This window comes from Mobula birostris, chromosome 5, assembly GCF_030028105.1.
Source record: "Mobula birostris isolate sMobBir1 chromosome 5, sMobBir1.hap1, whole genome shotgun sequence".
Taxonomy (NCBI): domain Eukaryota; kingdom Metazoa; phylum Chordata; class Chondrichthyes; order Myliobatiformes; family Myliobatidae; genus Mobula; species Mobula birostris.
In genome coordinates, this window is record NC_092374.1 from 159,553,580 (window position 1) to 159,579,181 (window position 25,602).

The window sequence follows — 25,602 nt, forward strand, 5'->3', positions numbered from 1 at the left end:
ACTGTAAAAGCTTTTATAGATATGTAAAAAGGAAAAGACTGGTAAAAACAAATGTAGGTCCCCTGCAGACAGAAACAGATGAATTGATTATGGGGAGCAAGGACATGGCAGACCAATTGAATAATTACTTTGGTTCGGTCTTCACTAAGGAGGACATAAATAATCTTCCAGAAATAGTAGGGGACAGAGGGTCCAGTGAGATGGAGGAACTGAGCGAAATACATGTTAGTAGGGAAGTGGTGTTAGGTAAATTGAAGGGATTGAAGGCAGATAAATCCCCAGGGCCAGATGGTCTGCATCCCAGGGTGCTTAAGGAAGTAGCCCAAGAAATAGTGGATGCATTAGTGATAATTTTTCAAAACTCGTTAGATTCTCGACTAGTTCCTGAGGATTGGAGGGTGGCTAATGTAACCCCACTTTTTAAAAAAGGAGGGAGAGAGAAACCGGGGAATTATAGACCGGTTAGCCTAACGTCGGTGGTGGGGAAACTGCTGGAGTCAGTTATCAAGGATGTGATAACAGCACATTTGGAAAGCGGTGAAATGATCGGACAAAGTCAGCATGGATTTGTGAAAGGAAAATCATGTCTGACGAATCTCATAGAATTTTTTGAGGATGTAACTAGTAGAGTGGATAGGGGAGAACCAGTGGATGTGGTATATTTGGACTTTCAGAAGGCTTTTGACAAGGTCCCACATAGGAGATTAGTGTGCAAACTTAAAGCACACGGTATTGGGGGTAAGGTATTGGTGTGGGTGGAGAGTTGGTTAGCAGACAGGCAGCAAAGAGTGGGAATAAACGGGATCTTTTCAGAATGGCAGGTGGTGACTAGTGGGATACCGCAAGGCTCAGTGCTGGGACCCCAGTTGTTTACAATATATATTAATGACTTGGATGAGGGGATTAAATGCAGCATCTCCAAGTTTGCGGATGACACGAAGCTGGGTGGCAGTGTTAGCTGTGAGGAGGATGCTAAGAGGATGCAGGGTGACTTGGATAGGTTGGGTGAGTGGGCAAATTCATGGCAGATGCAATTTAATGTGGATAAATGTGAAGTTATCCACTTTGGTGGCAAAAATAGGAAAACAGATTATTATCTGAATGGTGGCCGATTAGGAAAAGGGGAGGTGCAACGAGACCTGGGTGTCATTATACACCAGTCATTGAAAGTGGGCATGCAGATACAGCAGGCGGTGAAAAAGGCGAATGGTATGCTGGCATTTATAGCGAGAGGATTCGAGTACAGGAGCAGGGAGGTACTACTGCAGTTGTACAAGGCCTTGGTGAAACCACACCTGGAGTACTGCGTGCAGTTTTGGTCCCCTAATCTGAGGAAAGACATCCTTGCCATAGAGGGAGTACAAAGAAGGTTCACCAGATTGATTCCTGGGATGGCAGGACTTTCATATGAAGAAAGACTGGATGAACTGGGCTTGTACTCGTTGGAATTTCGAAGATTGAGGGGGGATCTGATTGAAACGTATAAGATCCTAAAGGGATTGGACAGGCTAGATGCAGGAAGATTGTTCCCGATGTTGGGGAAGTCCAGAACGAGGGGTCACAGTTTGAGGATAGAGGGGAAGCCTTTTAGGACCGAGATTAGGAAAAACTTCTTCACACAGAGAGTGGTGAATCTGTGGAATTCTCTGCCACAGGAAACAGTTGAGGCCAGTCCATTGGCTATATTTAAGAGGGAGTTAGATATGGCCCTTGTGGCTACGGGGGTCAGGGGGTATGGAGGGAAGGCTGGGGCGGTGTTCTGAGTTGGATGATCAGCCATGATCATAATAAATGGCGGTGCAGGCTCAAAGGGCCGAATGGCCTACTCCTGCACCTATTTTCTATGTTTCTATAATTATACCCTGTTTAAATTAAATTAACCACCATTCTTACACTCACAAGATTTTCTCTTGGCTTTCTTACTGTCTCTTTGCATAATTACAGAACAAATTTTTAAGATTGTCAGGTAAGCAAATATATGATAGCTTTTGCTCCTTGTGAGAGTTGATAAGATAGTTTGATCATTTTTCTTAATTTAGCAAGTTTTTTTCCATAACTTTTTATTTTTTTTTGAAAGACCAGGAGGACAAGTGGATGAATATAGGACCCTTGCGGAGGATGTCGTCAAATGGTGCAAGCTGAATCATCTCAGCTCAACATCAGTAAGGCAAAAGAGATGGTAATGGACATTTGGAAGACCAAGACTGCGCTGCTCCCTGTTATTATTGATGGTGAGGATGTGGATGTGGCGAGGACCTACAAGTACCTGGGGGTACACCTGGATGACAGACTTAAATGGAGCACCAACACATATACGGAGGCTGTGTATAAGGGCCAGATTTGCCTCTCCTTCCCGAGGAGACTGACGTCCTTTGGAGTATGCAGGCCTCTCCTTCATATGTTCTACCAGTCTGTTGTTGCCAGTATGATCTCCTATGCAGTAGTGTGCTGGGGCAATGGTATCGACACAGGTGATGCCAACAGGCTCAATAAACTGATTAGGAAAGCTGGCTGTTATAGGAGTCAAACTGGACACACTGGAGACTGTGGTTGGACAAAGGACCCACCGGAAAATCCTGAACAATATTTCTCACCCTCTGCATGCCACCTTGGCTGAACGGAAGAGCACTTTCAGTAATAGATTAAGACAACTGCACTGCTGTAAGGAGCGCTAAATGAGGTCATTCTTATCCTTGGTCATGAGGCTCTATAATGAGTCAACCTATAGTCAGGGAAGTGATGAACCCCTCCTGTTAGACTGTTATTTACTTCTGTTTACTAGAGCTCTGTTTAAGCTCTGTTTGGCTCGGCTTACCACACCCTGCTATCGCAGAAACCCTGAACAATACTGCCATCACGACTTATCTGGATGAAGTGAACATGCACCCATTACCGTATAAGATTATAGTAATTCTTGCACTACCATCTTATAAGTGTGAACTTGTAAATCTTGTAAACTTTGACTTCTAAATCTTGTACATCTTATTTTTAAGGTAACTTACTTTTTTTATTTCTTACTTCTCTTCTAATATTTGTATATCTGTGCACTTGTAATGCTACTGTGACACTGTAATTTCTTTTGGGATCAATAAAGTATCTATCTATCGACCTAACTTCAAAGTCTGCATTACGTTCAGCAACTATCAAGAGTTCTGATTTACCCAAATCTCTTTCATCCAAGAATAAATAGCACAAAGAAGCATAAAACTTATGCATAACAGCAAAAGAATCTACTATTTACCTACTAATTGTCAAGGAGAAGTCAATGACTAACTTTATACAGAAGTTAATTTTGAAAATTGAGTTTCAGATCAGAACAGAGGATTTACTAATACAGAATTGTGTGTCATATGTGAGAAAAGTTTCTATACAAATGTTGCTGCAGTGTCATTGTGAAACACTGTCTGTAAAAGGCAAGGCAAGCTATTCATGACAACACACACAAAATGCTGAAGGAACTCAGTAGGTCAGGCAGTATCTATGGAAAAGAGTAAACAGGCCGAAACCCTTCATGAGTCCTGATGAAGGACCTCAGGTTGAAACATCGACTGTTTACTCTTTTCCATAGATGCTGCCTGGCCTGCGGAATTATCTCAGCATTTTGTGTGTTCCTTTGGAATTCCAGCATCTGCAGGTTTTCTCGTGTTTGGGAAGCTATTCATGAGGCACTTGCTCATTGCACACTAGGGTGTTGGCCTAATTGAAAGTTGGATAGATCTCTGGCCTTGAAAATAAATAAAGCTAATAGTTTTATGAACTGCTTTATAATCACTTGGATTTACTTATATTCATTTGAACCCGCCTTAATGTCATAGTTATTAAACCTCATTAATATTACTAGCTCAGGATTGATGCAGATATTTCATTAGAATTGGAGATTTACAGACAATTATTTGTTAAATTAGTTCTCTCTGTATGGCTGTGTTAATTTGTGGAACTCCCCCTATTCACTCATTAGCGGGACATATGTAACAGGTGTGATCAACGTACTGATGTAGCGGGAGCTCCAACATGATAATGCACACACACCATTTATTTCTAACACTGCGCAAACACAAGCTGTGCACTTAACAGGTACATTTGCCCGAACGAATGTTTCTGTTATTCAACAGCTACTGCGCTTGTCAAAAATAAGATGTGGTAGTGAAAATTATTCAGCGTACAGTCTTCCTCAGAAAACATCTAAGCATCAGTAAGCTTGCTTATTTAAGACTGAATGCTACACCATACACACAAAACAGCAAGGATAGCAGGAGGAGGAGGAGCTTAGGAGGATTAATGGCACCTAACGGCATTAATTCCTTTGCTTGCATCTTTGAAAACAGCTCTATTTCCATCTTTAATATCTCTATTTTCCCCTTTCAGGGTTGTTTTTTTTTTTTTAAAGACCCTGACCTGGAGTTATACACTATGACCCTCCCTCGGGGTTTCACGACTGGCCATTATTCAGCACGCCAAGGGCTCAGCCTGAGAGCTCAGTTCACATTCGAAGGGCTGAGATCTCGTGGCTCTCGAGACAGGCAGATCGAAGGTCGGTGTCCGGGCAGATCGGTGTGATGTGGCAGATGGAAGATCTAAGGCTGCGTGCCCAGAGACCCAAGATCTTTGGGCACAGAGCTTGGAAAAAGCGACGCAACAGACTTTTAACATAGTAAACCTGCGAGTTGTTTGTTATGTCTCCCCTCTCGCTGTGAAACGGAAACACCTCTTCCTCCCTTATTAGGGAGAGAGAGAGACCCTGTGATATGTCGAATACGGAGTGAACAAGTAGCCTTTGGAGTACTGCAAGTCTGTGTCTTTTTTTTTTGCCAGTGGGGGCGAGTGGGGATGGTTGCTCGCTTCTGCTTATGTGCAGGAGGGAGGGGAGCTGGAGGAGGAATTCGGGGTTCTAAAATTTAACTGTCATTCATTCTTTGGGGCACTCCTCTGTTTTTGTGGATGGGTACAAAAAAAAAGCATTTCAGGATGTATATTGTACACATTTTTCTGACATTAAATGTACCCTTGAAACCTTTGAAAACACATGGATGAATTTATATATTAAAAAAATATTGCCTCACTGCAATCCATTATCATTGAAGCAATCTGATTAGTTTCTCCCTTTTGCGAAGTCATTGCCCAGTCATTTTTCAGACAATAGCGTGAGTGACCTTTATCTGTACCTGTTCGTTGCTGGAGAATCAATCAGCCACAGTGTTTATTCCTGACATATCCTATATGGAATTCCAGCAGTAATTGAGGCAGGTGAAAGATTTGCTTAATTCATAGCAAGCACAATTAATTTTATCCCTGATAATCTATGTTAAAGTCGAGTGACTGGTGTACCATAATGTACAAACGGTCATTATACCAGTTTCATTGGTCAAGCGCTCATTCCTTCTCATATCTCAACTGCAATCTCACCTCTTTTATGACTAAGCTTTAGTTTCATTCTTTTCTTCAGCTTGTATCAGTTTTCTATGAGCATGATTTTTGAGTGGAAATTAGGCTCCAGAATTTGAGCTGCCTGGTCTCCATTCTAATTCAAATGTAGGTAACTTTATTCAAATCTCAAAACCAGGAGCTAGAATCAATGGATCGGTCCTCCGTCTCACAATGACACCAGACGTGGGAGGAACGTGGAACAAACACAGAGAAGAGTGCAGTGTAGACCCTTCCATCCACAACATTGTGCTGACCATAAACATAAGAAAGTCTGCACATGCTGGAAGTCCAAGTCAATGCACACAAAAAATGCAAGAGCAACTCAGCAGATCAGGCAGCATTCGCGGAAATGAATTGATAGTCGACGTTTCGGGCTGAGAATCCTCTTCAAGAATAGGAAGGAAAGGGGAAGATGCCAAAATAAAAAGGCGGGGTGGGGGGAAAAAGAGAGGGGAAGGAGGAATAGCTTGGAAGGTGATAGGTGAAGCTAGGTAGATGGGAAAGGTCAAGGACTGGAGAAGAAGGAATCTGATCGGAGAGGAGAGTGGACCATAAGAGAAATGGAAGTGGGGTGGGTGGGGGGGAATCCCAAGGGGACCATCAAAACTACTCCAAGATCAATCTAACACAGAGCCCTCTATTTTTCCCTCCCACAGAGCCCTCTATTTTTCTTTCAACCATGTGCTTAAGAGTCTCTTAAATGTCCCTAATTTACCTGCCTCTGTCACCATGCCAGCAGTGCATTTCAAACACTTAGCACCCTTAATATAAATGACCTACCTCTGAAATACCTTCCTATACTTTCCTCCAATCACTTTCAGATTATGCTCTCTCATATTAGCTACCTTGGGATAAAGGGCTGCTCATTCTGTCTAAGCCCCTTAATTTATACATTTGCGGAGGGGATTAAATGTCAGTGTTTTAGGCCTTTGGGTCACGGCCTGAAACGCCAACCATTTATTCCCCTCCATAGAGGCGGCCTGACTTGCTGAGTTCCTCCAGCGTTTCGTGCGTGTTGCTCATGATTCCCAGCATCTGCAGAATCTCGTGTCTGGGACATGTTCTTTAACTGGGTCTCCAGCTCTGCTGCTAAACCAGTTTAACTGACCACAGCCAGAAAAAGACTCAAATTGCTAATTATGCTAAAAGTAGTTTGAGAATTTGAAAATGTTGTTATTCAAAAAAGCTCTTACTGACTTCTGCATAAGAAAAGGTTAATTTCTCAATGGCAAACTTGTCACACCAAACCTCTAATTCACTTCTTGATTAATATCTTTCTTGACTGCCATCATTTGTCAAGCCTGCTGGAACCAGCTTTCACTCTGCGGTTCCCTCTTCCTGCTCCCTTCATCTCAGGCTAGAGGAATTATGAATCAATGAACAGCCTTTTCAACTTAATCTTTCGAGGAAACTCAAAGCTTTTGTTTACCTGCCCTGATCCTTCCTCCCACAGAGTTTTAAAGCATGGGTGTATACTTTGCTCTTTTCATATTTCCTGTTCCAAAAGACAAACAAAAGGTTGAAATGTTCATCCAATCATTTACTTGGCCAGTATTTGTTTATGTTAATGAGCTTCAGGTTGGATCCAAGGCTTGTTACAAGGAGCTGTGGTATGATTGAGAGTAGTAATGGGTTAGTGGCATTGAAGGATGAGAATTAAAGCATGCTTCAAGCCCTCAAACCCTTCCATAGCTCTCTTCTTCTTATCTCTAACTTCTGATGAACTCCCAAAGCACAACACTTTACAATACAGATGACCTGGGTTCAATTCTGGCCACTGACAAACTCCACTGGGAGTTTGTATGTTCTCCCCGTGACTGCATGGGTTTCCTCCAGGTGGTCTGGTTTCCACCCACAGTCTAAAGACATACCGATTGGTTATTGGTTTACTGGTCATTGTAAATTGTCCCATGATTAGGCTAGCATTAATTTGGCGATTGCTGGGCAATGTGGCTTGAAGGACCAATTTGGTGCTATATCTCAATAAGTAAATTAATAAATAAATTATTAAGTAAAGGTTCTTGTAAATTATTGTTAGCTCCAAGTTCTAGCACTGTTCCTGGATCTCTCCTTTACCATTTTGATTCTTTAAAAGGCCCCACTTCTCTGAAGCTTTAGACTTGCAAAAAAAAAAAGTTCTGTACTTCTTTTTCTCCAAATAATTTCCTTGCTGTTTTCTTTCAGGATGCATTTAAGTATTCTTAGAAAAGGTGGAAATGAAAGCATCAGAGCAGGATATGTGCAAAGAACACAAGATAAATTGAGAGTATTCCAGCCTGTAATTAACTTTTTAATATTTCCTTTGGAAACCATGGAATAAGGACATTTGAAAGGCAAGATGGTTTCCCACTGCAATTACTGCAATACATCAAATATTAGGAGTATCTTTAAATGTACTATTCTTTTTGAACTCCTTTTCAGAATCAGATTTTATATCACCAGCATATGTCGTGAAATTTGCTGTTTTTGCAGCAGCAGTACAATGCAATACATAATAACAAAAAAACTAACTGCAAATATCTATGTATAATAGTTAAATCAAAAATAGTGCAAAAGTAAAAATTAAAGAAGTAGTGAGGTGGTGTTGATGGGTTCAATGTCCATTCAGAAAGCAGATGGCAGAGAGAAAGAAGCTGTTCCTGAATCATTGAGTGTGTGCCTTTAAGCTTCTGTATCTCGTTCCTGAGCAATGAGAACAATGCATGTACTGGGTGATAGGGTCCTTAATGATGGACACCACCTTTTTAAAGCATCGCTCCTTGAAGATGTCCTGGACACTGCAGAGGCTAGTGCCCAGGATGGAGCTGACTAAGTTTACAACTCTCTGCAGCTTATTTCACTCTTAACACATCTCTCTTGCAAACACACACACACCCACTCCTCCACTACCATTGGTCATTCCATTTAAAAAATTATGCACTTATTACCCTTTCATTACCAATGTTTCATTCCAGAAAAAGAGGAAATGATATAAATTATGTAAACTGGAAGAAATGCTGCACAACTTACAATGAAGAACTAAAGGTTATTGAGTAACTCTGCCATATTTTAGGCCTTATGCATCTGAAAGTTGCTGCTTCCTGGAATACAATGCAATTGCAAGATTATCTAGGTCAAACCACACCACAGATTTAACGCTCAATGTGGGCCCTGATAGTGGGAAAGTGAAACCTAAAACAGTGCAATAATTCCTGGGCATTAGCATATCAGATGTCCTGTCCCGGGGCCCTGCGCATGGATGCAATCAGAAGGAAGGCATGCCAGAATCTTTACTTTCTCAGAAGGTGAAGGAGGTTCAACTTTATCAAACTTCTATATGTATTGTTGAAAGTATCCTGATTGGTTGCATCATGGTCTGGAATGGCAATCTGAATGTGCTAGAGTAAGTATTTGCCAAGAACAAACATGGCCATAGACCATGATCACCCACATCCAACACAACACATAATGATGATGATGATGAGAGTGTAAGAAGCTGCCGAAAGCACTGGAGTCAAGCCAAGACACTAAAGGCACGTCCATCCCCACCATCATGGTATCTACAGGAGGTTCTGTCTCAGGAAGGAAATATTTATCAAAGGTCACCACCGTCGGGGCTAAGCCATATTCCGGCAGCTACTATAGTGCAGGTCGTAAAAGAAGGCTGAAGTCCCACATTACCAGGTTCAAAAACAGCTATTTTCCTTCAACCATTCAGTTCTTGAACCAACCAACACAAGTTAAATTACTATCTCAGTACATCAAAACGATGACCACGTTGATTAACTTGCAATAAAATAGACTTTTTTTTGTTCTTATTATATTCTTTCTTGTGAAAATGATGTAAAATATGATGAATTTATGTTTTTCTTGTGAATACTGTTCATATAATACTGTGACTGTGATACTGCTGTAAATAAGCTTTTCACTGGATGAGTGCATATCACAGCAATCTCAGTGACATTGAAAAGAAATTGTCATTGAAAGAGGTAGCTACACCTTATTGCAACTGCATCCAATCACGTTGGAAAGGCTGAGGAAAGAGAAAAATCCTATGGCTACAGACACAAAATGCTGAGGAACGCAGCAGGTCAGGTAGCCTCTGTGGGTGGCGGAATAACAGTCGCTGTTATAGGCCAAGACCCTTTATCAGGTCTGGAAAGGAAGGGTTTGATCCAAATTAACTTCAATTGTTTATTTCCCTCCATAGAGCCATAGAAAAGTACAGCACATAAACCGGGCTTTCAGCCCATCTAGTCCTTGGTAAGCCATTTAAACTGCCTATTTCCATCGACTTGCACAGGGACCATAGTCCCCAACACCCCTCACATCCAAGTACCTATCCAAACTTTTCTTAAGTGTTGAAATGGTGTTTGCACGCATCACTTGCTCTGGCAGCTCATTCCACACTCACACAATCCTCTGAATGAAGAAGTTTCCCCTTATGTTCCCCTTAAACGTTTCACCTTTCATCCTCAACCCATATCCTCTCGTTGTAGTCTCACCCAACCTTAGTAGAAAAAGCTGGTTTGCATTTTACCCCATGTCCCACATAAATTTCTATACCTCTATCAAATCTCCTCTCCATCTTCTACATTCCAAGCAAAAAAGTCTTGACTTATTCAATTCTTCCTTATAACTCAGGTCCTCCAGACTTGGCAACATCCTTGTAAATTTTCCCTGAACTCTTTCAACCCTTATTTACATCTTTCCTGTAGGTAGGTGACCAAAACTGCACATAATACTCCAAATCAGGCATCACCAATGTTTTATACAACTTCAACCTAACACCCATCTCCTGTACTCATTATTTTGATCTATGAAGGCCAATGTGCCAAGGACTTTATGACCCTATCAACCTGTGACATCACTTCCAATGAATTTATAGACCTGTATTTCCAGATATCTTTGTTCTACTGCACTCCTCAGTGCCCTACCATTCACAGTGGAAGACCAACCCTGGTGGTGCTACCAAAGTGCAACATCTCACATTTGCCTGCATTAAATTCCATCTGCCATTTTTCAGCCCATTTTTCCAACTGGTCCAGATCTCGCTGCAAGCCATGATAGTGTTCCTCACTGTCCACTACACTGTCAATCTTGGTGTTATCCACAAATTTGCCGATCCATTTAACCACATTATCATGCAGATCATTGATATAGATGACAAACAACAATGGACCCAGCACCAATCACTCTAACTCCACTAGTCACAGACCTCCAGTCAGAGAAGCATTCATCTACTACCACTTTTTGGCTTCTCCCACAAAGCCAATGTCCAATCCAATTTACCTCACCTTGAATGTCGAGTGACTGAACCTTCTTGATCAATCTCCCATGTGGGACCCTGTCAAATGCCTTGCTAAAGTCCATGTAGAAACTTCTACTGCCTTGCCTTCATCAAGTTTCCTGGTAACTTCCTCGATAATGCCATGGCTCACCTTCCCCCTATTTACCAAACAACCATTCACTGCATTACCTTAGCCAATTTTGCACTTGTGCTATCTCTTCAATGAGATAGAAACATAGACCCAGCTGAGAAGAGGCAGATGGAATTCAACCTAGATAAGTGTGAGGTGGCTCATTTTGGTAGGTCAATTATGATGGCGGAATATAGTTTTAATGGTAAGATTCTTGGCAGTGTGGAGGATCAGAGGGATCTTGGGGTCCGAGTCCTGCTGTAACCTCTGACAGCCCTCCACACTATCCACAACACCCTCAATCTTTGTGTCATCAACCCTCCACTTCCTCATCCAGGTCACATAAAAATCACGAAGAAAAGGGGTCCTAGAACAGATCTCTTAGGCACACCACTAGTCACCGACCTCCATGCAGAATATGACCCGTCTACAATTGTCATTTTCCTTCTGTGGGCAAGCCAGTTCTAGATCCACAAAGCAAGGTTCCCTTGGAGCCCATGCCTCCTTACTTTCTCAACAAGCCTGGCATGGGGTACCTCGTCAAATGCCTTGCTGAAATCCATATACTGCTCTACCTTCATCAATGTCTTTAGTCACATCCTCAAAAAATTCAATCAGGCTTGTAAGGCACGACCTGCCTTTGACAAAACCACGCTGACTATTCCTAACCATATTATAGCTCTCCAAATGTTCATAAGTCCTGCCTCTCAGGATCTTTTCCATCAATTTACCAAACCCTAAAGTAAGACTCACTGGTCCATAATATCCTGGGCTATCTCTACTCCCTTTCTTGAATAAGGGAACAACATCTGTAACCCTCCAATCCTCTGGAACCTCTCCCATTCCCAATAATGATGCAAAGATCATTGCCAGAGGCTCAGCAATCCCCTTCCTCGCTTCCCACAGTAGCCTGGGGTATATCTCGTCCAGTCCCGGTAACTTATCCAACTTGATGCTTTCCAAAAGCTCCAGCACATCCTCTTTCTTAAGGTTTATATGCTCAAGCTTTTCAGTCCACTGTAAGTTATCCCTACAATCGCCAGATCCTTTTCCATAGTGAATACTGAAGCAAAGTATTCATTAAGTACCTCCGCTATATCCTTCGGTCCCATATACACTTTTCCACTGTCACACTTGATTGGTCACACTTGATTGATCCTGTTCTTTCACATCTTATTCTCTTGCTCTTCACATACTTGTAGAATGCCTTGGGGTTTTCCTTAAACCTGCTCAACAGGGCCTTCTCATGCCCCCTTCTGGCTCTCCTAATTTCATTCTTAAACTCCTTCCTGCTAGCATTATAATTTTCTAGATCTCTATCATTACCCAGTTTTTTGAACCTTTCGTAAACTTCTATTTTCTTCTTGACCAGATTTTCAACAGCCTTTGTACACCATGGTTCCTGTACCCTACCATCCTTTCCCTATCTCATTGGAACGTACCTATGCAGAACTCCACGCAAATATTCCCTGAACATTTGCCACATTTCTGCCATACATTTTCCTGAGAACATCTACTCCAAATTTATACTTCCAAGTTCCTGCCTGATAGCCTCATATTCCCCCTTACTCCAATTAAACATTCTCCTAACTTCTCTGCTCCTATCCCTCTCCAAAGTTATGGTAAAGGAGATAGAATTGCGATCACTATCTCCAAAAAGCTCTCCCACTGAGCGAGCTAACACATGACCAGGTTCATTTCCCAATACTAGATCGAGTACAGCCTCTCCTCTTGTAGGCTTATCTACAAATTGCGTCAGGAAACCTTCCTGAACACACCTAACAAACTCCACGCCATCTAAACCCCTTGCCTTAGGGAGATGCCAATCAATATTTGGGATATTAAAATCTCCCATCACGACAACCCTGTTATTATAGTACCATTCCAGAATCTGTCTCCCTGTCTGCTCCTCAATGTCCCTGTTATTATTGGGTGGTCTATAAAAAACACCTAGTGTTATTGACTCTTCCTGTTTCTAACTTCCACCCACTGAGACCCAGTAGACAATCCCTCCATGACTTCCTCCTTTTCTGCAGCTGTGATACTATCTCTGATCAGCAGTACAACACCTCCACCTATTTTGCCCCCCTCCCTGTCTTTTCTGAAACATTTAAAGCCTGGAACTCTAAGTAGGCATTCCTGCCCCGAGCCATCCAAGTCTCTAATGGCCACAACGTCATAGCTCCAAATACTGATCCATGCTCTAAGCTCATCCTCTTTATTCATGATACTCCCTGCATTAAAATAGACACATCTCAAACCATCAGTCTGAGCGTATCCCTTCTCTATCACCTGCCTATCCTCCCTTTCACACTGTCTACAAGCTTTCTTGATTTGTGAGTCAACCGGCCCTTCTTCTGTCTCTTCGGTTCAGTTCCCACTCCCCAGCAATTCCAGTTTAAACTATCCCCAATAGCAAAATTGATATGTGCTTCAATTTTGCCGATAATTCAGTTAGGTAGCATCCTATCAAAACCTTTCTGAAACTCCATGTAGAAGACGTCAGCTGCATTAGCCTCATTAAATCTCCATATCTTGCTAAAATTTCCATTAAAATTACTTAAATGGCATATACCCTCAGTAATTCTATGTTCACTTACCTTAATCCATCTTTCTCAAGTGACTATTAATGGCAAACAACATACACAAAATGCTGGAGGAACTCAGCAGGTCAGGCCGCAATAATGATAATGAATAGAGTCGGTGTTTCGGGCAGAGATACTTCTTAAGGACTGAGAAGGAAGGAGGAAAATGCCAGAATAAGGTGGTCAGGTGGGAGAGAGGAGGCTAACGGAAAGGTGATAGGTGAAGCCAAGTGGGAAGGAAAGGTCAAGGGCTGGAGAAGAAGGAATCTGATAGGAGAAGAGAGTGGACCATAGGAGAAAAAGAAAGAGGAGGGGACCTAGGGGGAAATAATAGGCAGGTGAGAGGAGGTAAAAGGTCAGTGGGGAAAAGAGGAAGGTGGGGGCAGGAAAATTTGTTTACCAGGAGAAATTGATATTCATGCCATCAGATTAGAGGTTACCCACCCCGAGGGTGGTCTCATTTTGGCACGAGGAGTGGAAAATGTGGGTAAGTGCTTCTAAAACCTTTCCCACTACAGCAGTTACAATTACATGCTGGAGGTTAGTAGACTTATCCACAGTCCATTCTTTTAACAATAATTTGTTCTACTCTCCAGTGTTCTTGTACCACCTTTTATCCCAAGAGCAATGGAAGATTATGGTCAGCATTGTCATAATTTCCTCCTATACTACCCTCAAAATCCTAAAAGGCATCCCATCTGGTTTGGATACTTCCATAAATCTCTTATTAACCTCATGCTATCAATTAATGCAGTGGTCCCACTAATCCATCCATAACCATTACGTTGAAATAACCCCATCCCTGATGAAGGTCTATACAAAGTACTCACATAATATCTTTCCAGGTGCCAAGTGCAACCACCCAAGAGTCCTTATTGGGCCTCACTCCTCCATATACAAACCCTTTTTTTATTTACTTGTTTTTATAACACTTTTAATTGCCAAATACATTGTGAGTTCACCTTTGCTCACTCATTTTCTTTGCTCCTTTTGTATTCAGCCTGGCTTTCACGGCCTTCTTTACAACTCAACACTTGTCATAGAGAGGAAAACAATTGAGTGCTTTAGGACTGCAGTGATATACATACTGCCTGCCAAATAATGTGAGAACAACTGGCAAAGAACCTGTAGTGGGATCGATCATTTGCCCAGAGAGAAAGGAGCTCCTTCAAATGATCGGGAGGACAAGTTGCTTTCAGAACCGATATTATGGAGATGTACAAGTTTAGATTACATTTAATGTAATGTTAGGTCTTTATAAGGCACTTATATGGAGTATTGTGAGCAGCTTTAGACCCCTTATCCAAGAAAGGATGTGCTGACATTGGAAAGGATTCAAAGGGGTTCACAAAAATGATTCCAGGATTGAAAGGCTTATCATATGAGAAATGTTTGATGGGTCTGGGCCTGTGTTCACAGGAATTCAGAAGAAGGAAGGTGAGGAGATCACCTACCAAATGTTGCAAGGTCTCGACAGAGTGGATGTGGAGAGGATGTTTCCTATGGTGTAGGGGTTCCAGAGGACACAGCTTCAGAAGAGAGGGATGTTCATTTACAAAAGAGATGAGCAGCAGCTTCTTTAGCCAGAGAGTGGTGAATCTGTGGAATTCATTGCCAAAGGCAGTTGTGGAGGCCAAGTCATTGGGTATATTTAAGACAGAGGCTGATAGGTTCTTCATTAGTCAGGGCATGAAGGGATTCAGGAAGAAAGCAGAAGACTGGGGCTGAGAGACAAACAGATCAGTCATGATGAACTTGCGGAGCAGACTTAATGGGCCAAATGGCCTAATTCTGCTCCTATATCTTATGGTCTTAATTATAGATGAGTTACAGAAATAGAGTGCTGAGGGACAATATCCATGGACAGTATGCTTTAATAATTTATAATACAACTAGTTTGCCATTTCTTGTAATATTGTAATGCTATTCTCTTTATATTGAACATATAGTTGCACATTTCTTTCTCTTGAATATAGAATTGGCTTATTTTTACCAGAATCAGGTTTATTATCACTGATGCAGGTCATGAAATATGTTGTTGTGTGGCAGCAGCACAGTGCAAGTCAAAAAATACTATAAGTTACAATTTTTAAAAATGTAGTGCAAAAAAGGAATGGTGAGATAGTATTCATGTTAAACTCAGGTCTGGATTTTGGTGCTCTGTTTTAACTAGTTTTCCTTATCCAGATATTCCTTGTTAGCCCTGTACATCAGCTACAAGATACACATTAGGTGTGGAACTTCCTCTTTGCCCACAAAGGACAGGTGAGAGAGGCTGCAATACCTTTTAAGATTCTCCAAAACCACCAACACCACACTTTCTCTGACTACAGCCACCAACTCACTGTCCAACTCAAATATCTTATGGCCAACAAGGAAGTTCCAGACACATTTTGCAACTAACCTACAGCTCAAAAGGTATAAGCCAAGTATAAACATACAGCTGAACAATTAAAAGCAAAATCAAACATAAATTATGATGAGTTTTTCCACAAAGCCTGATATAATTAGATTATACAAACCAATAGAAAACTCATGCCCTCTCCCAACCCAGGCATGTTTGTGATTCATTACCGTAGGGATGAGAGCAAATTTGATGGAGCCCAATGTCAGTGCTAGGATTTCAGTTAACTAACACCAGTTCTATAGAAATCTCACACTAGACACAAACCAAGTGCAAAAAGTCCTTAGTAGTGCAAGATATACATTAATGCTGAATTATACAATTTGATTCAAAGCAATAAATTAACAGTAATACACAACCCACATGGCACTTTTTCTTAAAACAGCAGATGCACAAGAGTTAATAATAATAATAAGTACTTTATTGATCCTGAATGGGAAATTATTTTGTTACAGCAGCAACATTTAAAAACACACTTGGCAATAATAATAATATAATAACTAAAAGTACAGAATAATACCCACAATAATTTACCAATGTGCAATAATGTAATAATTCCATAATATAATAATAGCAATAAACATAGTTAATACAGGTAAACATGGCAGATCCTTGTAAAAAATATAACTTTGCAGCTTGCAAAGCTAGCTTCACTATTTGCCCGGGAAGGTGCCCTAGCGAGTTATCTGAAACTGGTAACAGGAAAATAGCCACTTCTGGCATATCAGAAATATTAATGGCACAGTCACAACAGAAATCCAATCCATCTGTTTCTTATTCTATACATTTAAAAAAAATCGACACCTTTTAAACTTTGAAAACATAAACTGTACCATATGAGATTAATTTGTAAACCTTAGAAGCAGCACATACTTCGTTTAAAAAAATCTTAATACTGGAACTATTATAAGGATTATGATATTCAGGCTCCTATTTGATTTGTAATGATACACTTAATCCATCAGAGACCACTATATTGAGCTCATAAATTAAAAAAACGTTTAAAATAACACACATAAGCAGGCATTTATATATTGAATATCCTAAAGTACTTCAAAATTAAAGCTTTGTAGACACTAAGTTTGAAATGTGTCGACCAATTTACATACAGCGAGTTCTCAGCAAGAGCAGAGTCCTAAAGACTATAGATTATCCGCTTCCTTTTAAAGGTTATTGCCGAGAACTCACCACACCTTTTACCCTACGCAGAGGAAATAAGTATACATATTCCTAGTGAGGTCAAATAAAGTTGAGTAAATTCTAAGCAGTCAGGCAGTTGTTCGAATGTTTTCCAAAACAGATCAAAATATCTGAAATAGAAAACACCATTGAGTAATGGTCTGACACGAAGATAGAACTGGAGCTGGGTGAAGGTGATGGCTGTGAGGGAAAGAGTGGGCGGGGAGCTGGATGCTTACACAGTCACCAGGAAAGCATGCAACTAGCACCCTGCCATTGAAGAGACCAGTGCCACATTCCCTTTCCATCTGTAAAAGTCCCACATAACGCCAAATATATCTTAGCAATATTTGTTGCCACCCACCAGCGAAAATCAACTGACTAATGGAAAATGTGATCAATGGCTGGATCCCAGCAAACGCGGAATGAATTTTGACTCCGTCCACCCTTGGAACAAAAAGATGTTACAAAGTTTAGCATTGGCTAGACGTTTAAGTTTTCTGCTTATAGATCTTTCAGCTGTCGTTGGCATATTTTCGGTACAGTGGCTCAGAGAGAATTTCAAAGAGCTGAGAAGTTTTTTTCTGGTCTCAATGACTCGCTGTGTGGGCGAGGAGGGAGTCAAATGCTTAATGCTACACAGCAAGTGCATAACCAGCTGGAGCGCTCGACACCCTCGGCCAACAACCAAAAAAAGATCAGAAATTTAAAAAAATTCCCTCGCCCTTGTCCAGTACATAACCCACATCGTATCTTCTGAGAGAGAGTCAGAGAATGTGTTAATGCTTCACGCCCCAGCGAGCATGTTTACACACTCGTACTCAGGGCTAAGACTCGTTTTGCAGCAAAGGCACAAAGAAAGTTGGCCGTTCAACATTCACTCCAGAGACCTTCAGTGAAGAAAATCCGGCTGGACATACAGTGCAACACCGAGGGAGTTCCCCGTTGAAAGAGGGGCTATCTTTCAATTGGACATTAAACTCGTGGACCGTTCTCTCTTCCTCTCTCCGTTGCTTGGCAGACGCTGTCAAAATACAACCCTTCTGGACGTCTTCCATGCTATGCCAATGCTTGTCCCTTAATCAATACCCCTATAAAGAAAAACTAACACCTAGCTGCTACAGTGATATTTGTCTTGAAATTGTTTTCCCAAAATGGCTGCAAAGCTTTAGTGTCATAGATACAGGTCCTCCGGCCAATGAGCCCATCCATGCCAACCACGGTGCCCATCCAGCACGTCTCAATTTCCTGCATTCGGCTCATGTGTTTCCAAGCCCCACCCTCCATGTACCTATCCAAGTGCCTGGGCGGCGGCATTTTCTTATATGAAAATAACTTCGTTTCAAAAGTTTATTACTGCCTGTAGAGGGCTTTGAACATCAATCAAGAGCCACTGAAGGCATTATTAAAAAAAAATCATGCCCCTTTCTCAGAATTAGAATCAGGTTTATTATCACCGGCATGTGACGTGAAATTTGTTAACTTAGCAGCAGCAGTTCAATGCAATACATAATCTAGCAAAGAAATAATAATAAATAAACAAATCAATTACGTATATTGAATAGATTTAAAAAACGTGCAAAAACAGAAATACTGTATATTAAAAAAAATGAGGCAGTGTCCAAAGATTCAATGTCCATTTAGGAATCGGATGGCAGAGGGGAAGAAGCTGTTCCTGAATCGCTGAGTGTGTGCCTGCAGGCTCCTGTACCTCCTACCTGATGTTAGCAGTGGGAAAAGGACATGCCCTGGGTGCTGGAGGTCCTTAATAATGGAAGCTGCCTTTCTGAGACACCGCTCCCTGAAGATGATCTGGGTACTTTGAAGGCTAGTACCCATCGATTTAACCTACTCCAGCTTCTACCTCGGACATGCCCCGGTAACAACTGCGGAACTCGCAAGAAATTGTGCCCCTCAAAACAATTAGTGATAAAATACTAAATTGTATCAGCTTTTACCCGATCAACCAAAGCTTCCCGGACAGCGCAGAGAGTTTTTTTTAAAAATCTCACACGCTGCTCGAAGTGGCCGAGCCCGACGTAGCACCTCTGGCCACCAAGCGGGTGATCACAGGATCATCCCGGCAGATCCCAACAACTGGTCATTCCGAATCACGGCGTGTTGACACACCGTCTGCATTCAACGCCGGTACCCTTCAGATTCCAACAACATCAGTAAAAGATGAAGGAAAGGGAAATCTGCACCCACCTTCCGTTTCGTAAAAAGCGTAATTATAAATGAGGAAAACTAAACGGGGGTGGGAGTGACATAACAAAAAACGTTCTGAATCTAAACTAGTGCCAAATTATAACAACCCCAAAATGATTTGTATTCTCGAGCGAGGAAACGGAAAAGTAAACAGGAAAAGGGAACCCTCCTTCGGTGACACATTATGACAAAAGCAACAGTTACAACGCTACTGACTGCAAAGTTAAATAAAGAGTTTGTAGCTGGTCATTTGTTGCAGCTAAAGTATTTTTGTTTAAAAGCTGACTACAAAGTACTTGAAAAGGCTGGTTACAAAGCATCTATAAACCAACACACACACACACACACACACACACGCGCGCGCGCGCGCGCGCGCACACACACACACTGCAGGAATTCAGCAGGTCGGGCAACATCTATGGACGAAAATGCTTCCTGACCTGCTGAGTTCCTCCAGTATTTCGTGTGTAATGTTCCAGATTTCCAGCATCTGCAGAATCTCCGGTGTCACAAGCAGCTATAAATGCTAGCCACTAAGTATCTTTAAAAAGTACAAAGTTTCTCTGAAGACTGGCTACAAAGTATCTATAAACGCTAGCTACTAAGTATTTATAAAAGCTGGCTACAAAGTTACACGACTGTTTGTAACAATGTTTTGGGGTTATCTAAAACAGCGACTGGATCTTCGGGAAGTCTACCCTGCCCTGCCCTGCTCTGTGCTGCCCGGTGGAGCCGTACCTGGGCCAGCTCATCGGCCGCCAGTATCCCCGTCGCAGGACTCTTCATGCCCCCGAACATCGCCGTCTGCTCCTCTGAGTTTAGGCTCACCGGTTTGAGCTGCGTGAAGACGGGCTCGTCGGCGCTGCTACTGCCGCCACCCAGGCTGCCCGTCAGGACGCTGCTGGTCATTGGGCTCCGCAAAGCGGAGGAAGCTCTCGTTGAACAACTGGACACCTCTGTCCGTACAAGGAAGCAGTATCTGCCGCCGCCGCGCTCTCAGTGGTCCTGGCGAAAGCCGAGTGCCCAAAACATTCCCGCACTTTGCTTCTCGCTCTCCGTCTGCTGGGTGCCAAAGCTCGCTGTGACTAGCACCCGGTCTCTCCAATCAGGGACTTCTTCATTCCGATTGATGGTCCAAATGACCAATCAACTTGGAGCAGCTGAAGCCCGAGAGGCTGGTTCTGATAACCCACTGAGCATCAAATTTCATTATTGACAAATTGACACCGGATTCCATTCAACCTGTGTACCTGTTGCAGAAATTGCCCGCCTCCGTAGCTCTTAAAAAGTTCTTGTGATATAATTGTCATACCGTTTTGCATTGCAAAAGACTTGTATTTCCATAGAACCGCTCTCGTCCCTTAGCTGCTCAATGAGGTTAAAAACAAATTGCTGGAGGATCTCAACAGGTCAAGGCAACATTTGAAGAGGGAAATGGACAGGCAACCGTCCATTTAATATAAAATTACCAATTACTTAATGTACAGTATTTCAGCTTTTTGTCTATATTTATCACGTATTGCATTGTACTGCAGCTGCAGTTAACAAATTTCACGACGTACACCGGTGATATTAAACCTAATTCTGATCCCCGTCCACAAATGCTGCCTGATTTGCTGAGTTCTTCCAGCAGTTTGTTATCTTTTGTTCCAGATTCCAGCATCTGCAGTCTCTTGTGTCTCCAGAACAAAGTTTTTTTTTATCATGTTCATAGGGCATGGAACCTCATGTCTATGCAGACCACGATGTCAAATTAAAGTAATCCCGCATGTCTGCACATGATCTATATCCATGCCTTCCCCACCACTGCATGTTAATGTGACTATCTAAATGCCTCTTAAATATTAGACCACAGGACCTTAAGACACAGGAGCAGAATTAGGCCATTCAGCCCATCGAGTGTGCTTTGCCATTCCCTCTCAACCCCAGTTCTTCTGCCTTCTCCCTATAATCTTTGATGCCTTACTAATCAAGAGCCTATCAGCCTCTGCTTTAAATATACCCAGTGACATGGCCTCCATAGCCATCTCTGGCAATGAATTCCACAGATTCTCTGGCTAAAGAAATTCCTCCTCATCTCTGTTCTGAAGAGATATCATTTCATTCTGAGGCTGTGCCCTCTGGTGCTAGACTCCCTCACTGTAGGAAACTTCTTCAACATGTAACACTGTATCTAGCCCTTTCAAAATTTGATAGGGATCCCCCCTCATTCTTCTAAACTCCAGCAAGTACAGGTCCAGGACCAACAAAAGCTCTTTGTATGTTGACTCGTTCATTCCTGGGATCATCCTTATGAACTTCATCTGGACCCACTCCAATGCCAACACATCCTTTCTTAGATAAGGGGCCCAATTCTGTTCTTTATACTCCAAGTGCAGTCTGACCAATGAATTACAAAGCTTAGGCAGCTTAAGATTGCTATAGTATCTGCTTTTGCTCCCTCCCATGGCAGCATCTTCCAAACATCTACCACTCCCTGCATAAAACAAAAATTGCTTCACATATCTTTTAAATATTTCTCTTCTCACCTTAAGCAGTGACCTCTATATTTCTGCCCAGAGAAAAAAAGACTTTGATAGATATGAAAGTCTGCATTTGCTACACTCCCCCACTGCCCCTCTCTTTCTCTGAAAGGCCATCCTTATGAAATATTAACTCTCCGTGGCTCTCCATAGAGGCTGCCATTTCTAGAATTCTAGTCATTCTTTTGCCTCAGCAATTTGTTAGTAACGCTATAAAAACTTGGAGATTTTTTTTAGAGAAAGCCAACTTAGAGTTAGACATGTTATAATTCTGTTCAGAAAGGCCATAAAACCATATAGGGCAGAATTAGACCATTTGGCCCATCAAGTCTACCCTGTCTTACAAGCAGCTTGCCTTACCAAGAGTGACATTGAACATCATTTACCCAAAAGTATTGTACTGAGTTGCTCATGCTACTTACTAATAAAATTTTACATATTAGATCATTAAAGACATCTTACAAAGATAATTGTCCATTTTTTTTCAAATTGTAAAAGATATACAATTTGTTAATACTTCTTGTTTCAGAGAAACCCATCACAATCTCCAACAACAATTAGCAGGAAATAATCATCAGGGATGATTTTTAGTTGTTGTTATTATCAGACAGTTTCCTTTTGCACTGGTGAATGCAATGGCATTCCACAAAAGCAACTGCTTCTTATCATGTTAGGAGACAGGAAATATAGAATTTATATGTTTGACTGCTGATGTAGTTTTTAAATCCATAAAATCAATGGAATTGCTTCAAAATAAAAGAGATTATATTTATATTCTGATTCAATTCAAAAAAATTTAAATTATATCACATGATTCTTTGAAGTTCTGTGATTTAGTGGATCAAATGCAGCAGTTATTTGAGAATCACAAGATCCCAAAAATCATAATAATAATTCAAGTTATCAGCTTGCTTGCTTTTGATGCAATCACCAACATTCTCATAAATGGTCAGAACAAACTGATGAAATTTTCATTTAACCTCCCATCTGAAGAGTGTTTCAACTTCACAGGGAGGGACAACAGAATAATTCCAATGTGAGCCCGTACTGCACCATCAATGGTACTGAACAATATAACACACTATTGCTTTCTAAACAAAAACAGCCCAGTTATCCGGAGTGAAATACACAACTTTTCTTTTTGCTCAGAGGCATGCATGATGACAATTTTCGATACAAAAGAAGAATGTTACATATATTAAAACACACACACACACACTGCAGGGAGGAAGATAATAAGAATCTAAACATGGACCATTGAGTTCCCCCCCCCCACCCCCCAAAACTGCAATAGTTATTTCCTCCTAGTTTTGCACAATCAATAAATATATTTTATTCACAGTCATTATTTAAAAACAGAACATTTCAAAATTATCTTTACTGTAAATGCAGAAGGAGAAGTAGGAGTAGGAAACACATAACGTTTCTAAACTAGTTTCCGCAGTTGTACAGATATTACATCCGTACATACGTGATACGTAAAATGTTCTGACCATATTTATTCACAGTGAAATACATATTAATGCTGTAGAGTTCCAATGAGCATTTTAGAAGTGTCCTACATTAGTACTGCACAACAATAATCATGTAAGATTATGTGATTTTGTGTGTACAGGTATTTCCTGAAGTGCAGCAGATACATCTAAACACTTTTCAACTCTTTCATACAGACAACTGTAATTATTACAGTACTGGTAGTTCATGGAATAATTGTGCTAACTTGAAAATTGCAAGATTTTAATGCCTTCTAATGGCTCAATCTTTAATGTGTACTTCAAGATTAAACGGTATAGGTAAAGCCTACTGAGGAAAATTAACTTCATACTTATTACAGGAACTCAGGCTAATATCTACAGACATTTGCCTCCTGTAACCCAAGAATGTAAATGCAATAGATGATGCAAGCATACCAATCTGAGGATAAGCAGAGTACAACTCCAAATATTCATGACCACAGTAGAATAAAATATTGCAAAGTGCAGCAAGTAATTTCTTTAAAAAAATTTAGATTTATAATTTTTGACTTCATAAGTGATCAAAGCTATAATCTGAAAGTACAAATTGTTCAAGTTTAAGATTATTTGTTATAATTGTGTCTCTACATTTGAATAATGTTGTATTCACAAGGTAAATATTGTTCTTCCAGTGCACAGCAGAATTATTACTGGAATAATAATTAGGCTAATTATCCAGAAACATGAATTCATTTCCCAATACAGATACTTGTATAAAAATCTGAATAAAGTTTGAAATATATATTGGTGCCCTTGAAAATATAGGATTAGTGCCAAACCAATTTTGTCCACTAAAGTTCCTTATGAAATCAGAATCAGAATCAGGTTTAATATCATTGGCACATATCATGATTTTTTTGATTTGTGGCAGCAATATATTGCAATGCATAATAATTTTGAAAATCATGAAGTACAATGATATATATATATATATGATATATATATATATATATATATATATATATATATATATATATATATATATATATGATGCAATGAAAAGGTTAAATTAAATAAGTTCTCTTTAAAAGAGAGCAAAAAAAAATAGTGGTGAGGTAGGAAGTGTACATAGCCTCATTGTCTATTCAGATGGCAGAGGGAAGAAGCTGTTCCTGAAACATTAAGTTTGTATCTTCAGGCTCCTGCACTTCCTCCATGATGGTAGCATTGAGAAGAGGGCATGTCCTGGGTGATAGGGGTGCTTAACAATAGATATCGTCTTTTTGAGACATTGCCTTTTGAAAGCATCCTCGGTGCTCAGGAGAATAGTGCCCATGATGGAGCTGGCTGAGTTTACAACTTTCTGCAGCTTTTTCTGATCCCGTGGAGTGGCTCTTCCGTACCAAAAGGTGATGCAACCAGTTAGGATGCTCCCCAAGGTACAGCTGTAGAAATTTACAGAGTCTTTGGTGACATACCGACCTCCTCAAACTCCTAATGAAATATAGTCACCATTGTGCCTTCTTTGTAATTGCGTCAATGTGTTGGGCCCAAGATAGATCTTCAGAGATGTTGACACCCAGAAATTTGAAATTGCTCACCCTTTCTACTTCTGATCCCTTGATGAGGATTGATGTTTGTTCCCTTGACTTCCCTTTCCTGAAGTCCACAGTCAATTCCTTGGTCTTACTGACACTGTGCAAGGTTGTTCTGCGACACTGCTCAAACAGCTGATCTACCTCACTCCTGTATGCCTCCTCTTCACCATGTGAAATTCTGCTGACAGCAGTGTGTCACTGGTAAATTCATAGATGGCATTTGAGCTGTGCCTAACCACAGAGTTGTGGGTGTAGAGACAGTAGAGCAATGGGCTAAGCACGCATCATTGAAGTGTGCCACTGTTGATTGTCAGCAAGGAGACGATGTTATTTCCAATCTGAACTGACTGTGGTCTTCCAATGAGAAAGTCAAAGATGCAGTTGCTGAGGGAGGTACTGATGTTTTGGAAATTGTTGATTAGAAATGCGAGTATGATTGCATTGAATGCTAAGCTATAATCAATAGACAGCAGCTTGACGTAGATATTACTATTGTCTAGGTGATTCAAGGCTGAGTGGAGAGCCAGTGAGATCTAGTCAGCTCCATTTTGGGTAATAACCTACAAAGTACCCAGGACATCTTCAGGGAGCATTGTCTCAGAAAGGCAGTGTCCATTATTCACAGTCACCAACAGGTAGGAGGTACAGAAGCCTGAAGGCACACACTCAGCGATTCAGGAACAGCTTTTTCCCCTCTGCCATCTGATTCCTAAATGGACATTGAATCTTTGGACACTACATTACTTTTTCTAATATACAGTATTTCTGTTTTTGCATGTTTTTTTAAAATCTATTCAATATATGTAATTGATTTACCTGTTTAATTATT

General features: G+C 41.0%; 1 protein-coding gene across 2 annotated transcripts in view; it reads right to left on the reverse strand.

Annotated features, from left to right (window-relative positions):
• The window catches only part of klf5a (Kruppel like factor 5a), an 80,862-nt gene extending 60,559 nt beyond the window's left edge, over positions 1-20,303 (reverse strand). The window contains exon 1 of one of the 2 annotated variants that reach the window (XM_072258793.1): positions 20,028-20,303. In XM_072258793.1, the coding sequence (XP_072114894.1) occupies positions 20,028-20,108 (81 nt within the window). In that variant the 5' untranslated portion in view covers positions 20,109-20,303. Of the gene's footprint in view, positions 1-19,937 lie in introns of both variants that reach the window. The other variant, XM_072258792.1, reaches the window with a different exon arrangement.
• Positions 20,304-25,602: the final 5,299 nt, after the last annotated feature.